This window comes from Nymphaea colorata, chromosome 1 (assembly GCF_008831285.2).
Source record: "Nymphaea colorata isolate Beijing-Zhang1983 chromosome 1, ASM883128v2, whole genome shotgun sequence".
In the NCBI taxonomy this organism is placed as follows: Eukaryota; Viridiplantae; Streptophyta; class Magnoliopsida; order Nymphaeales; family Nymphaeaceae; genus Nymphaea; species Nymphaea colorata.
In genome coordinates, this window is record NC_045138.2 from 34,212,304 (window position 1) to 34,225,734 (window position 13,431).

Here is a 13,431-nt window from a genome sequence, read left to right on the forward strand (position 1 = left end):
GAGCGGTGGTTGCAGGTGTTCTGAACAGGACGGCGGTTGTTCATTTATGAACCGTTACTAGGAGGTTATTGAAATGCTCCCTAACGTGGGGCTATCTATGGCTTGGTGATTTTGTTTCCTGTTCCAACTTTTACTTTTTCCCTCTATTCTTTCTGTAATCCTTTTGAAGATCAATAAAAGGGAGCTAGCCTCTAACCATGTTCCATTGAGAGAAAACCATTTTCGAGCAGCTCTTATTAGTATCTGTGCATATGACCGTTCGATCATCTGTATAGATGATTTCCCATCCTCTACCCTTGTAGGAGTCACCAGCCAGAATTTTCCTTGCAAGATGTAAAGGAAAAACGAATGAATATGATTGTTTTCAAAGTTGAATATGATGGTTTTCAAAGTGCAACTTTGGTAAACCGCGGTTGAGCGGTGGCGAACTTGTACTACGTATTATTCTTTTGTACATTTTATTTATAACTGTTAAAGTGTGGCTAAAACCGAACTTATAATATGTATTATGCTTTTGTGTATTTTATTTATAACAGTTAAGTGTGATTAGTTTTAACTTTTAAGTAATGAAAGGAGCAGGTGCTAACCCTAATGCCCTTCTTTTCTTCTCCCTCTTCTCGTGCAGACTACTTCTCTCTTCTCTCCTCTTCCTTTTTGGTGATCTGACATAAATCTGACATAAATCTAAAAGAGTGGTCTCAGTTTCCTTTGAAGATTTGATGGAGAGAAACCAACTCCTGTTTATGGACGCATGACATCGCTATTCCCAATCATATTACCGCTGCCATTCAGGATGTGATGGAAATATGACAGACAGGTATCAGATGAATTTTTCTCATCGTTAAAAAAAATAACAATCCAGTTTTATCAAATCAAATGAGAAGCACGGTGGTTGCACACGGAAGCCAGCTGCCGTCGGTGCTGCCGGATTCAGGTTGGTTCGCCCTTATTTGGCAGTTGCCCACCACCTCTCAATGCCGATACGGTTGGAAGTTCAGGGACTTGCTTGCGTGAAAATCTCATTTGGGAAAATTTTCACCTTTTGGGCGAGTCGCCTGAATAATTTTCACATGTATGAAAGTCATGGAAAAATCCCATGGCATTTGTCATTGTGAACTCAATCTATACATAAAAATGAGCCCGCACTGCCAAGGTTACTAATCAAATATATTGAAAGTCATCATTTCCTTTTATCCAAATGCATCAGAAACATTTACCAGGAATTTCTGAGACCACCTCTCGAGTACTAGCATAAGACACGCTATCTACATCTCCATTTCCGTCCTTCAAGCTTCACATTTCCTCGTATGGATCATCCTCGAGGCATGCCATTCCTAAGATAATGATGGCACGGAGACAGGGTAATAAGTCTCAATCACCAATTCTGAAATTGGAAACACCGAGCAAGGAAGGAGTTGTCAGTAATCTGCAAGAAGTTAACGGTGATAGAAATGGCAGAAAGCCTAGTATAAAAAGAACACTTTGAGAGGAGAATATACATGGATTGCCAACGACAATATACATGGGGCCACAGCCACAGAATACAAAGTACAGGTCAAGCTACTTTGGACAAGATGATAAGATATTACTAATCAATTGAATTGTCCTGAAGAGCTATACAACTTTAAAAACTTCAAGTTGCCCATGATTGCAGTATTCGTTGCCTCAAAATTTAAATCAAAATAATAAAAACATACAAGGATCAAATGAGATTAGCGTTGGACAAGACTTGGGCAACATTGAAGTTGCCAACTGCAAGGTTCCAGCTATCACCAATGCAGATCCGAACAGACTTTGAGAAAGTCGTAACCTGCAACGTTGTTGAAACTTGAAACAATCATGGGTGCTAAACTGAAACATTTGCATAAATCTCAAAAAATGGAAGTGCACCAGATCGTACACTCATAAGTGCATGTCTTAAACCTGCTCTCAAGAAGCAGGAGCCCAAAAAATATTTCACACATTACATGCAATAAAAATATCTTCCTTCATGCAAACACCAAAAGATCGAGTTGCAGGTTTACATAGCACATGTACATGCATGCAAACTACCACATATTAAGGATGAAGCTAGTTCACATACAATGTGTGCATTCGTGTGTCCATCATTTGATGATGACATCTCTCTCTCTCTCTCTCTCTCTCTCTCTCTCTCTCTCTGATTTTGAGTAATATTGATGTTAGGGCATACCCATCTACATAGCTCAGATTCGTGATCAGCCATTTTTGCAACAGAGATGCTACTAACTAAATCTTTTCAAAGAGAAACTCCTATGCACATAAATAAGTGCCGCGGCAACAATACAGAATCATACGACACAGTGCTGAAAGGGCACAACTTTCCACCTTGGCAACATTTTTGTATATATGATAGAATGAGTTTAAAGAGGAGCAACATGTTGAGGTACAACTGCAATGAAGAAATAAATCACAAGTCAGCATCACAAAGAAAAAACATCGTCAGCTTGATAGTAACCCTAATCTATGTTTGTACTAGATGATTCAAAGTAACAATCTGTATATGATTACCTATTTACCTTAAATAGTTAATTTTGTGGACCTGTGTAGCTCTAGCATCACCATTTGTTGCTTAGCAACCTTTTGTCACAAAAATCTCGCTCCGACAGAAGCAGTCTGCAGTCATGATTCCAAAAAGACAACTTCCTCATCCTCACACTTCCTAATCTTAATATTCATTACTTCATTAGTGAGGGAAATAATGTCACAGCACTGTCTTCGAGGTGCCTGCAACTGGAAAGGAGGGAAAAGAAGAAAATGAGGAATGCCAAAATAGAAAATAATGGATTACTAACAAAACTGCCTAAATCTGATGGTCTTGCAGGATAATCCACATCACAGGAAAGATCAACTACAAAAGGTTGAGTAAAATAAATAGCAGTTACCTGCTTAGTGTCTAAATCCAGTTCTGTGGACAGCACACGGACATATTTCAAATCCCAGGGTGAAAATTTATTTGAATAGCAACCCACTCCTGAGCTTCTGCTGTAATTGCTCTCAATGCCAGTCTCACCAGCAAGTACACTCTCAAAAAAGAAAATGGCAGGTCTGTTACATGGATTTCTTGGTAACTCCCTTGTATTGAACATATAAGGAACAGATGAAGCATTTTTTTGTCCTCTGCGCCATGGCATGAATGTCCGCAACAAGGGAAGAAGGTCTGGAACTAGTTGAATACTATTATAGATCTGAACACTGTAACCCCATGAAATAGAAACAGTCCAGGCCTTTGAATTTTCATAGCAAATAGTTTGTTGAAGAATCCTCCCTGAGTCAGCTTTAACAGCTTCAAACAAATGCTCTAATGCATGCAATCTACTTAATTTGGGGAAGACAGGGGCCAAAATATCAAGATGATGAAGTGTTACTAAAGGGGCCAAAGGATGTGCAGCCAGCATTCCAAATGCATCTCCTCGAAAGTCAACCTGGCAAAATGTATTTATTGTAACAGGTAAACACACACACACACACACACACACAGAGAGAGAAAGAAAGAGAGAGAAAATGGGTGAAAGCACTTAATGACCCAGATATATACTCAATGCATTTTCCCCAACCACTTGAGCGCATTGTCAAATGATTAATTACTCAATTGGACTCTCACCGTAGTAATGACTCGATTGGACTCTCACTGTAGTAATTGTAACCAATGTGCAATCGGGGAGCAAATTTTTCCTATTTCTTTTCATGTTTGAGGATGGAAACCATGAAATGGCACCTGAACAATCTCTAAATGGAAGCAACTGTATGATATACTGCAATTAAGATGTATACATGAGCTATGGTCATAATTAATTCAACAAATCAACAGATGAAGTCATCGATTTAAGATAGGCATTCATAAGCCACAGGATGCTAACTGGGGCATCCACATGCCAGAATCATACAGGATTATTTCAATAAACGAACCAAGATGCTAAATTTGCTTCTCCTTTTTACGATTAATTTGGGCCATATGACTCATTTTAATAACTCTCATTTTTTAAACACGCAACATTTAGAAATTTTCTGTGTGTCCTTCTGTAACTGATCACAGATATAGTTTATAAGACAGAAGTAGAAATTCTTATGGTTATGTAGAGCAGCAGTTCTTCAGTTCTTCTAAACAGACAACATAAGAGATATGACCTGCAAATATGTTTCCCAGTACTTCACTAGGTCAGAATGAAGTGCACACATCAAAAGATATATTTGCAAATATCTTCCTTTCTCTGGCTTAACATAAACAAATTTTTTGCAGAATCAAACATAGAACTGTACCTACATTTCTCCACTAACTCAGAGTTCCTACAGGTTGCTCCATTTGATGTTCACCAAAACCAAATAATAACTAGTTCTGTAAAAAAATCAAATCATTACACGTAGCTAATTGAAACAAAGACTTGAGGGCTTCTCTGTCTTTTCCAGGTATTCACAGGAGACGGCATTTGTTTCGCAGAAAGTGCCCACAATAGCAACAGAGGCATTCCTAGACAGCTCCAGCAAATCAAAGACTGGACATCAGAAAGAGAACGCTGTGGTTGGCGAATAAACTATCCATCAGAAACTACTTGTGACTCTCTTTGCCCCAACAGACTACACTCGCTCTCCCCCTTTCCCCATCTCTTCATCCTCTTCCTTTTAGGATAGTTTCTTCTGTTTCCACATATACAAATAAAAGTCCATTGATGGAATCAAGAAACAGGGCACCCATCCTTCTAATGCCCTCTCAGTTCTCAGGCAGCCCAGTATCAGAAAAAGATGTCCCTAAAACTGTCATAGAGACAAACGAGAAAGCACTGATCAAATGCTTTCCAAGCGCAGGTGCTAAATTTTATTTATTTTTCTTGATCTACACTTGATCCAGTCGATGCTTTGTTAAGAATTAATCTATATTTTGTTTGGTCGCCGTAATATCCTTTTCATGTGAGTATTTTGGAAGTGTGCTCATATTAATGCTTTATTATTCACCATCTTTCAATACTTGAATGCCTCATTTTCCTTATGGCAGTTTTTCAATTTATTCCATGAATCCTGTGCTTTTCTTTTGCTTTGTCATAGCTTTAGAAGCAATCTTCTGATTTGTCTTGGTTCTTGAACAGCCTTATGTAAGGGGTTCAAAGTCTAGAGCCCTAGCAAATTAGCAATACATACACATGTTTTTGTTGACAAAGATTTCTTTTTTAGACAGGTTCAATTCCATTCACATATGTGAATACCACTTACAGATAATAGACGTATACAGTCCTCAGTGTATCACATTTTTTCTAAAGACACCTTACCTACCGAAAACGTAAAGAATGATCTGCAAAAGCCCACTCAGCCAGAAACAGCTTCCAATCATAGTTTACTAGGGGCCAAGACAAATAATACTCGCAGTACTAACATACAGCAAAAGTAAATCCAATACGGCGATACCAATTAGTTTGAAGAGTATTCTCAAATATGGAAGAGCCAGGAATACTGCATTAAAGGGTACATGTAGCATTAACTGAACAGCTGCTGTTTTAATGAGATCGCCATCAAGAACAGCACAATATTAATGATCTTCACACTAGCATTAACTGAAATTGAAGTTGACATAAATCGTCTCCTAACCAAGAGAAAACAGAATCCTCAAAAATGAATAAAAGTTTAAACGAATGCTTGTACTTGCCAAGCAGCATCGCTATTACCATCATCGTCATGCAAATCAACAAAAGTACCTCACCAAAATATTATTCGCCAAACACTAGCAGGGGAAAAAAAAATCTACAGAAGGTCATCGAGAAGAAGAGAAAATTTTCGGAAAAATCAATAAGGAAAAGAAAACGGGCAAGAGCAGAAACTTGACCAACCTGATGGAATCCCCGTTCGTGGGTAAGCCCAACGCCGAGCTCCGCCAGGCATGCGAACACCCTGGCATCGCTGCCGTAGAGATGGGCGTACCGCACCAGGCAAGAGTCGAACACCCGCGCCAGCGCCGCTGCAAGTCGGTGACTGATGGCGAATCCGCCGCCGCCGAACCCCATGTCGAACGAGTTCACCCTGTTCTGGTCGACGTTCTCCGAAGACTCCCCAACGTAGAACCACATCTCATGATCGTACTTCCGCAGCACCCTCACCAGGTTGTCCACGAAAAACACTGTGTCGTCGTCTCCGAAGACGAACCACCGGACGTCCGGCAGGCCGAGGCGGACAGTCTCGGCGACGATCCTGGCTACTCGGATAGCAGACCGGAGGCCCTTCCGGTAGGTGTAGGGAAAGCGCGAAGTGTCCTCGGAGACGCGAACGGTAGGGAGGGAAGCGTCCGTTTGAGGGAAGGAGGAGTTAAGGGGGCGGTCAAGCCAGACGAAGCCCCTGGTCTCGCCAGGGCGCCACCATGCGCGGACGTAGTCCCGACGGCGAGGCCAGCTGCTAGCCGAGGAGGCGATGCCGAAGACGAGGTGGCGCGTCTCTGTAGGCGGTGATTCGGGAAGAATCGGGCGGTGGGCGAGGTGGAGGGAGGAGAGGCAGCGAGGGGAAAGGCCGCAGGGATGGGTGGAGAGGACGACGATGGCGAGGTAGGCAATCCAGAAGGAGCACGAGAGGAACGCGAGTCGCTTCACAAGACGGAGCGTGAGGCCTCCGGCGGTGAAAGGGTGGGGAGTCGTCATTGCTCGAGCAAAACGGCCTGCTGAAGAGGAGAACATACCACACACGGTTCAAACGAGAAAGGCGACAGGACAGAGAGAGGGAGAGAGAGACACACACACAGAGAGAGAGCACCCCCATGAAAGAGGCGGAGTAAATGGTACCGTTCAAAAGAAAGGGAAGAGACAACAGTAGTACGCCATGTGGGAACAGAACACCCCGCAGATCACTCCGTCTGTCTGTGCTTCGGAGTTGGACCTTCCTCGTCGCGTTGCCCCTCTCTTCCTTGCACATTCGGTCAAGGTCTCGTTTTGCTTATTAAAGAAGCGTTTTGCGTCACGGAGACCGGAGAACGCGGGCGCCCGCTCTTTTTAATGGAGAGAGAATCATTTTCAATATTCTGTGAAAGTGGGCCTCGCCTTCTTTTCCTTTCTCCAACTCCATGACTATGATGATCGCCATTCATGATGATGCCGCCATCAACTCCGCTCGTTCTTAACACGGCCTTCAGTTCAGTCGTCCATTTTACTTTCATCGTCTTGGAAAATTTTACAGGGACACGCTCAAGTGCTCAACTTTTGAGAACACACGCTTTAAGCTGCTAAACGTAGGAAAATTTAAGACCTAGGTGCTCTTGTGCACGCATATGACTAATGGAGTTGCGAGAAGCCCTACTTCCTTGGTATTTCATTTCAGATCTCACCCTGTTATCCTGAAGCGCGACGTTCCAAGGGATCACTTTGTTTGAAATAATGAAGGAACAAAGACCTTCCAACGCAAGTTAGAACCGTTCCTTCAAGTGCACGCAACCAGAAACAAAAAGTTACTACACATGTTAATTTGTTTAATTAAAGCTATATGGTATTTACGGTTATTTTCAAACAGTCTTGGCATCGGCACTTATTAACTTAAAGGGAAGGGCTACAGCGTCTGATAATGGCTTTACTGAAACGGTATATATTAAGATTTTATGAACTTCTTCAGTCACTGCATTTGTGACTCTACCGTCTCAAGTACGTGTATTATATTCAAATTTTAAAAGCAAGTGTTTTTCTCTAAAGTACGTTAAAATGGAGGTTTGGATCATTATGATTTGTTGCCTCTTAATTTGTTATTCTTTAGCTTAGATGATAGATAGAAGCAATGCTATCAAAATTGAGATGGTAAGTGAATTGGAACAGAAATTAGTAGAGAGAAAATCACAAAGCAAACAAAGTGAAAAAGAAAAAAAGAAAATATAAAGTAAAGTTCCACCAATGACTAGAACAAGACAAAAGGGTGGTCTGCATTGATTTACCTCGAGTGGTTGACGCTAATTTTAACTGCAAAAGTTAGATGACTCGAAAGAGTTGGTATAGCGGGACGGATGGCAGTCAAGTTTTGAGTTTCTGAAGTGCCACTTATTACTAATTAAGTGTATTTTCTAGAATCAAAGAACATTTATAAGATTTTCTTTCGAGTGGGTTTTTTTTTTTCTCCTGGCCTTTGAAATATACGCTTTCATTAGCGATCGAACACAAGATGAGGCCTAGTAAAAATAGTCAGTGAGCCCCATTCTTTTATGTTCATTTCTTCACATTAATACAAGAATCATTGATCTTATGCGTGTGTTTGTGTGAAAAGAACCATTGACTTTAGACAAGCAAAAAAAAAAATAAAAATTAAACATTGACCAATACACAATGTTATATCGTTACATTGAATTGCTATAATGGCCATAACGTTCCTCAAACAACAGAAGTACCCCTTCGCAATCAAAGTGCCCTAAACTTTGTGAACTACGGACAGTGCTTTTGGTGGGGGCACTTAAGCACCTCTTGTTGTCTCTAGAAAGAGAAAGAATATAACAGGAGCGGATGGCCAGAAATTAAATATAATCCAGAGGAGGCACTAGTTAGGAAACCATGATGCTGCATCCTCTTATGAATTTGTCATCCCGATCAACGTACTTGGCCCATAGTGGCCTTAGATGCGGGAAGGCGATGTCCAGCCATGGCTTGGCTCGGCCATTGAAGTGAATGACTGCAGCCCTGCTAGCAGACTCGACGCTGGTGTTGGCCTGGTAACCCAAACCCAACATGTGCCACACTGGGTCGATGACATGAACTTGGCCGTGGAAGGCGATCAACCCCGGCGGCAGCGTCCCCAGTTGCCACAAGTTCAACCCCGACCTTAGATTCTGCAGCCACAAATATCATCACCATTAGTGCTAGCTCATGACGATGGCTGTTCATCACAACAATCAAAGGTGTTAATTTCAAGATGCTGTGCTCTCTGAATCAACCATGGAATTTGTTAGATACCTCTTGAAGCCAGTAGTGGTAGGTTTCGCTTATGTTAGTCCTCCTCCACGCCTGCAAGTCGAAGACGTTCATGCCATACGCCCACGCACAGTCCTGAGGATCGAAGTTCTCTGCAATTAGGGGATGAGAGAAATTGAGGTAGCTCTTCAGCCTCTTGGACATCACAAACGGATCGTCTCCCCTGCATGTCTCCACTGCTCCGTTCACTTTCCCTTTCATATCAATCTCCCATAGAGGAGAAAGATCGCTTTGAACCACAACGTCGTCGTCCAAGAACACAACTTTGTCAAGGCTTGGAAACAACTGCAAAGACATAAAGGAACCAACAAGTTAGGACAACGTCCAAATTGAGATTTTGAGTAAAGGTGTCGATTATGCTTGTAATACCTGTGGCAGGTAAATCCTTATATGGTTCATGACAGAATTGTACTTGGGGCTCAGAGCTTGAAGCCTTGAAGCAACTATATAGGGACGCTCGCTGCGATTAGCGACGATGGCCGAGGAGCCGCCTCGATAGTGATACCTGATCTTCTGATCCCTCTCCATGGCTTCCAAGACAGGAACCTTCCCCTTCGTGAACCAGTCAAAGTGGTGCAAGCTCTTCACCTCTATAACGGCCGGGGCAAGCGAGTGCAGCGAGAACCAGGCCTGCATCGGAGCATAAGTTTTCCGGTCGGTAATGACATGGAACACCACCTTCTCCGGCATAAGGGAGTTGTCGACAAGCGAAGACGCCACCACCCATGCTGCAAGGATGTTGTCGGAGGCGAGGATGAAGTGGTAGTAGGAATTGTCGACAAGGGCTGGGACGAGCTCCGGGGAAGGGAGTTGCAGGCGAGCCTGAGCGTTGGAGGAGTACTCACTAGCAAGCTTAAGCGCGAGGCAGTGGAGTTGCTTCGGAATGCTGCTGGATGCCACATGACGGTACAAGTACTCTTGGATCTTGGCTGTTCTAGCCTTCTGTTCAAGAATTTCTACCTGAGAAGATGAGACGGAACAAACATCTTAATTTAGGTTTTCATGTGTATACGTATTCAAAACTTTTAAGATTCAGAAGGATTATGTTTTAAAAATTTTGATCTTAATTTTCACTTATATCTATTACATTGCATTTGAGATCTTACTAAAATTTTGATCCAACAGGTACAATCGTATACACGTACATGTGTCCCATAATCTGCCTTACTAATTGTATGCTTGTGCAATTTTTTTTTTCCTTCTCAATCTAGAAAGTGCTAATATACGCCTGAATAACATTTTCACACAAACATTTCCAATATTTCTACGTAAATGTAACTATTGGAAAATATAAGCACATTGAATCTGCTCTAGTAAAGTACGAAAGATGGTCAATCTTACGAATGCTTTCAGCTTTAACGCAAAGGTTCTGGAGTCAGTTCTGTTTGTCTTCGTCTCTTCTATGAAGTCTTCGAAGGTCTGTGGAACCACAATGCTCTCTGCCATCCCTCCAGTTTCGCTTTGGAGCACCTCATAGATGTCCTCTGGAACCTTCATCAAGACTTTGCGTTTGTTAGGTTTCTCTCGTAAACCAAAATTAATGAACTAAAAAAGAAAAGACATTCTGCATCGATCTGAAAATTTCTTTAAAAAAATATAAACAATGGTGATTCGCACATTCTTAATAAATACACAATAACATTGAACTTTTCGATTCAGAAAGGTTAAAATTTACCTTCGAACCCCTTCTGTCCCACAGCCGAGGCGTTAGTCTTCTTCCAACGCATCCTGATTTGAATAAAAAATCTAAATTAGGATGTGCACTATTTTCTCAACCTTATATATATATATATATATATATATATATATATATATATATATATATATATATATATAGCGAGAGAGAGAGAGAGAGAGAGAGAGAGAGAGAGAGAGAGAGAGAGAGAGAGAGCTGTTGTTGGCATGTCAAGAATAACGGCAGTTCTTTTTACCCGGAGGATCAACCAAAGGTGGATGGATATATACCTACCGGAAGGTGTTCATGGATTAGTTTGTAAGCAAAACAGGTTTCTTAAGAGAAGAGGCAAGCTTCTACCCAGGCGGCTATAAAAGGATTGCGGTCGATAAGGAACTGGATCGGAATCCAACCCTCACGAATCCGAAAAACCCAGTACTTTACTGATTAATATCTCCGGTTGATAAGGAATAAAATGAGGAGGAAATGATGGATTACCGTTTTAATTAGAGATATAATTAGTTGTTTTCATATTGACGTTTAATTTTCTTCCATGCCATCTTTCAAATTAAATCAATATTTTTCTTGGCTTTCTAAGGAGGCCTTCTGGTTGACATTCTTCACTTTCTCCTCGTAGCACCAATCAAAGTCCCATTATAGAGTGAAAGGACATGGTTTATGGTTACCTTGAATCATTGCTGGCTGCTACTGTTACAGTTTGAAGTTCATCATTTCATCATTCAGAAGATATTCGTATAAAAGCAGTCTCTACAAATGCCAGCATAATAACATAAAGTATTGTGTATTTAATTCAATAAGCCAACATTTAAAGGGGTCCGTATTATACCACCAATATGAGCCGAACTGACCAACATTCAAAGGGGGTCGTAGCAGTCCCAGAATCATTTTAGCAACGGGCTCTCTCTCTCTCTCTCTCTCTCTTTCTCTTCACACACACACATTGATACTCAAATAATGTCTGGAAATTTAGATAAAACTAGAAAAAGATGAGACGAATGTTAAATGGTTTTATGTTTGAAATGCAGAGGATGGAGATCATGTGGATCGAATTGGGCTAAGGAGAGAACATTATGAAGACATTCTACATTTAATAAACATGCGCGGATGTAATATACTGGCGGCCTTCATTAACATGTTAAAGCTCCTGGACTGCAGATTCAAATCACCAATATAACACCACAAAAGTAATTTCAAGATGAGGATATGTATCGAGAAGACGAGCAGTACCCAATGAAGAACACCTGCCGCCGCCGTCGAGCTTATCCATGGCCGTTATCACGAACACGAACCGAACCATGAAGGTGAGGAACAGCAGGGAGTAGAAGAGAGTCCTGTAAGACACCCTCCTGGGGCCAGCCTTCACCTTGATCAGCTCCCTGAACCCTTTCCCCGTCGAAACCGTCACGCTTTTCAAGCTGGGAGAGATATGGAGCTGCATTCTCTCCTCAGACCCTATCTCCAACTCTTTAAGAGTTCTTCTCTGCCTCCAAACTGGAACAGATGGGGAAGAGGGAGAGGGGGAGAGAGAGAGAGACCCAACAACCCCTTTCTTTCTTTAGCTATATTCTGATTGTTGGTGTTTGAATGGTGCGGAGTGAGGGTGGAGGGGGAGAGGGGAAGTATACCACTGTTAATGGAGGACAAGTCTGGTTTCCTTGTTGCTTTCCGTCACCAACCTTTTTGCCTTAGCTTGCTTTGCACTGAAACACTGGACTTGAACGTCTCAACTCTTGAAAATTCAACCGGTCTTCTTTCTCTTTCTGCTTCTGCTTTAGGCTAAACTTTTGTTGGTAGCTCTCTAGATAAACGAGAGCGAGAGGGATCGTGAGCAGGGTGCCTTAAAAGTGCGGTAAGCCTGCCTTCGTTGCCAGAGTTGGGGTCGCCGTTTGTTCTGTGATGTGCTGTTTCTATTGGGAGTTCTATGCATCGGTTGTTCGGAAAGAGACTACCCACTGAACTGAACTGATGTTTCCGATATAAGCACGCGGATCGAATCTATTTTAGATAGAAATCAGATATATATTGGATCTAGTTCTTGAGTCCAGCAAGACCAACGGTAAAGAAAAGCCTGCACAAATACTCCATTATATGCAAGCTTCTTCTCATATATAAAACTTGCCTGTGTGAAGACACTTCTTCAGGAAAATAGATCACAAGTTAATACTTCATTAATTATAAATAATAACTTTACATGGAGCAACTTGTGAGTAATCAACCCAGTTGATTATATAACATATGATCAATACGTATAAGCTTTAATTATATTTTTGAATAGCATTTAGAACACACTGTAGGAGGACCGTTCGAGTGGTCTTTTGGGTTTGATGAATTCCTACTTTTGTGGCTGACATGAGTGAGGAGACAAATTTGGTAAAGCCGCTACCTATGAACCGACATGAACGTATCCTTTGAATTAGACGGGAGAAAACGTGAGGTGAGAAGCTTCCTTGATCTATTTAATGGTTGCTTAAGGAAATCTAGATCGTTGGCTTCAAGGATCAGTTTTATCAGAGGTTGGTGAGACTTCATTCAAACAGGCACAACTGATCGTCGGATCAGGTCCAATTGGTTTTTTTAAGTGTGCAACTGAAATTTTAATAAAAGTTTAAGAATCCATTCACATCTCCCCATGGATTGCTTATACCCTTAGCATGCAATATGTAACTAGACTTGATGCACCACAGTGTCCATTCATTTGGTTTTGGATTCAGAATTTGGAAAACGATATTGTTAGGTTTTTCTTTTGCCAAATCAACAGCAAAAAAATTAACCAGAAATCCATAAGCAAAAACAAAGGTTCATATT

The 13,431-nt window shown here is 41.5% G+C and overlaps 2 protein-coding genes across 9 annotated transcripts; both read right to left on the bottom strand.

The window, feature by feature from the left end:
- Positions 1–1,081: 1,081 nt before the first annotated feature.
- Positions 1,082–6,989, bottom strand: LOC116253077 (uncharacterized). Of its 8 annotated transcripts, none has more exons than XR_004172396.2 (6): positions 6,774–6,988; positions 5,835–6,652; positions 2,904–3,443; positions 2,538–2,751; positions 2,347–2,410; positions 1,082–1,384 (listed from the first exon to the last, which is right to left on the bottom strand). XR_004172396.2 is itself a non-coding variant. In XM_031627820.2 (4 exons), exons 1-4 carry the CDS (start codon positions 6,901–6,903, stop codon positions 2,641–2,643), a joined length of 1,599 nt encoding a protein of 532 aa, XP_031483680.1. In that variant the 5' UTR covers positions 6,904–6,988; the 3' UTR covers positions 1,082–2,640. The 8 variants fall into 8 exon arrangements, 1 of the variants encoding a protein (XP_031483680.1); XR_004172395.2 differs by having other exon boundaries at positions 1,082–1,810; XR_004172392.2 differs by having other exon boundaries at positions 2,192–2,410.
- Positions 6,990–8,253: 1,264 nt separating this feature from the next.
- LOC116263779 (probable galacturonosyltransferase 12) lies at positions 8,254–12,237 on the bottom strand. Its single transcript, XM_031643563.2, has 6 exons — positions 11,854–12,237; positions 10,606–10,658; positions 10,272–10,421; positions 9,300–9,890; positions 8,913–9,215; positions 8,254–8,788 (listed from the first exon to the last, which is right to left on the bottom strand). The coding sequence occupies exons 1-6, from the start codon at positions 12,062–12,064 to the stop codon at positions 8,504–8,506; spliced, it is 1,593 nt and encodes a 530-aa protein (XP_031499423.1). The 5' UTR covers positions 12,065–12,237; the 3' UTR covers positions 8,254–8,503.
- Positions 12,238–13,431: the final 1,194 nt, after the last annotated feature.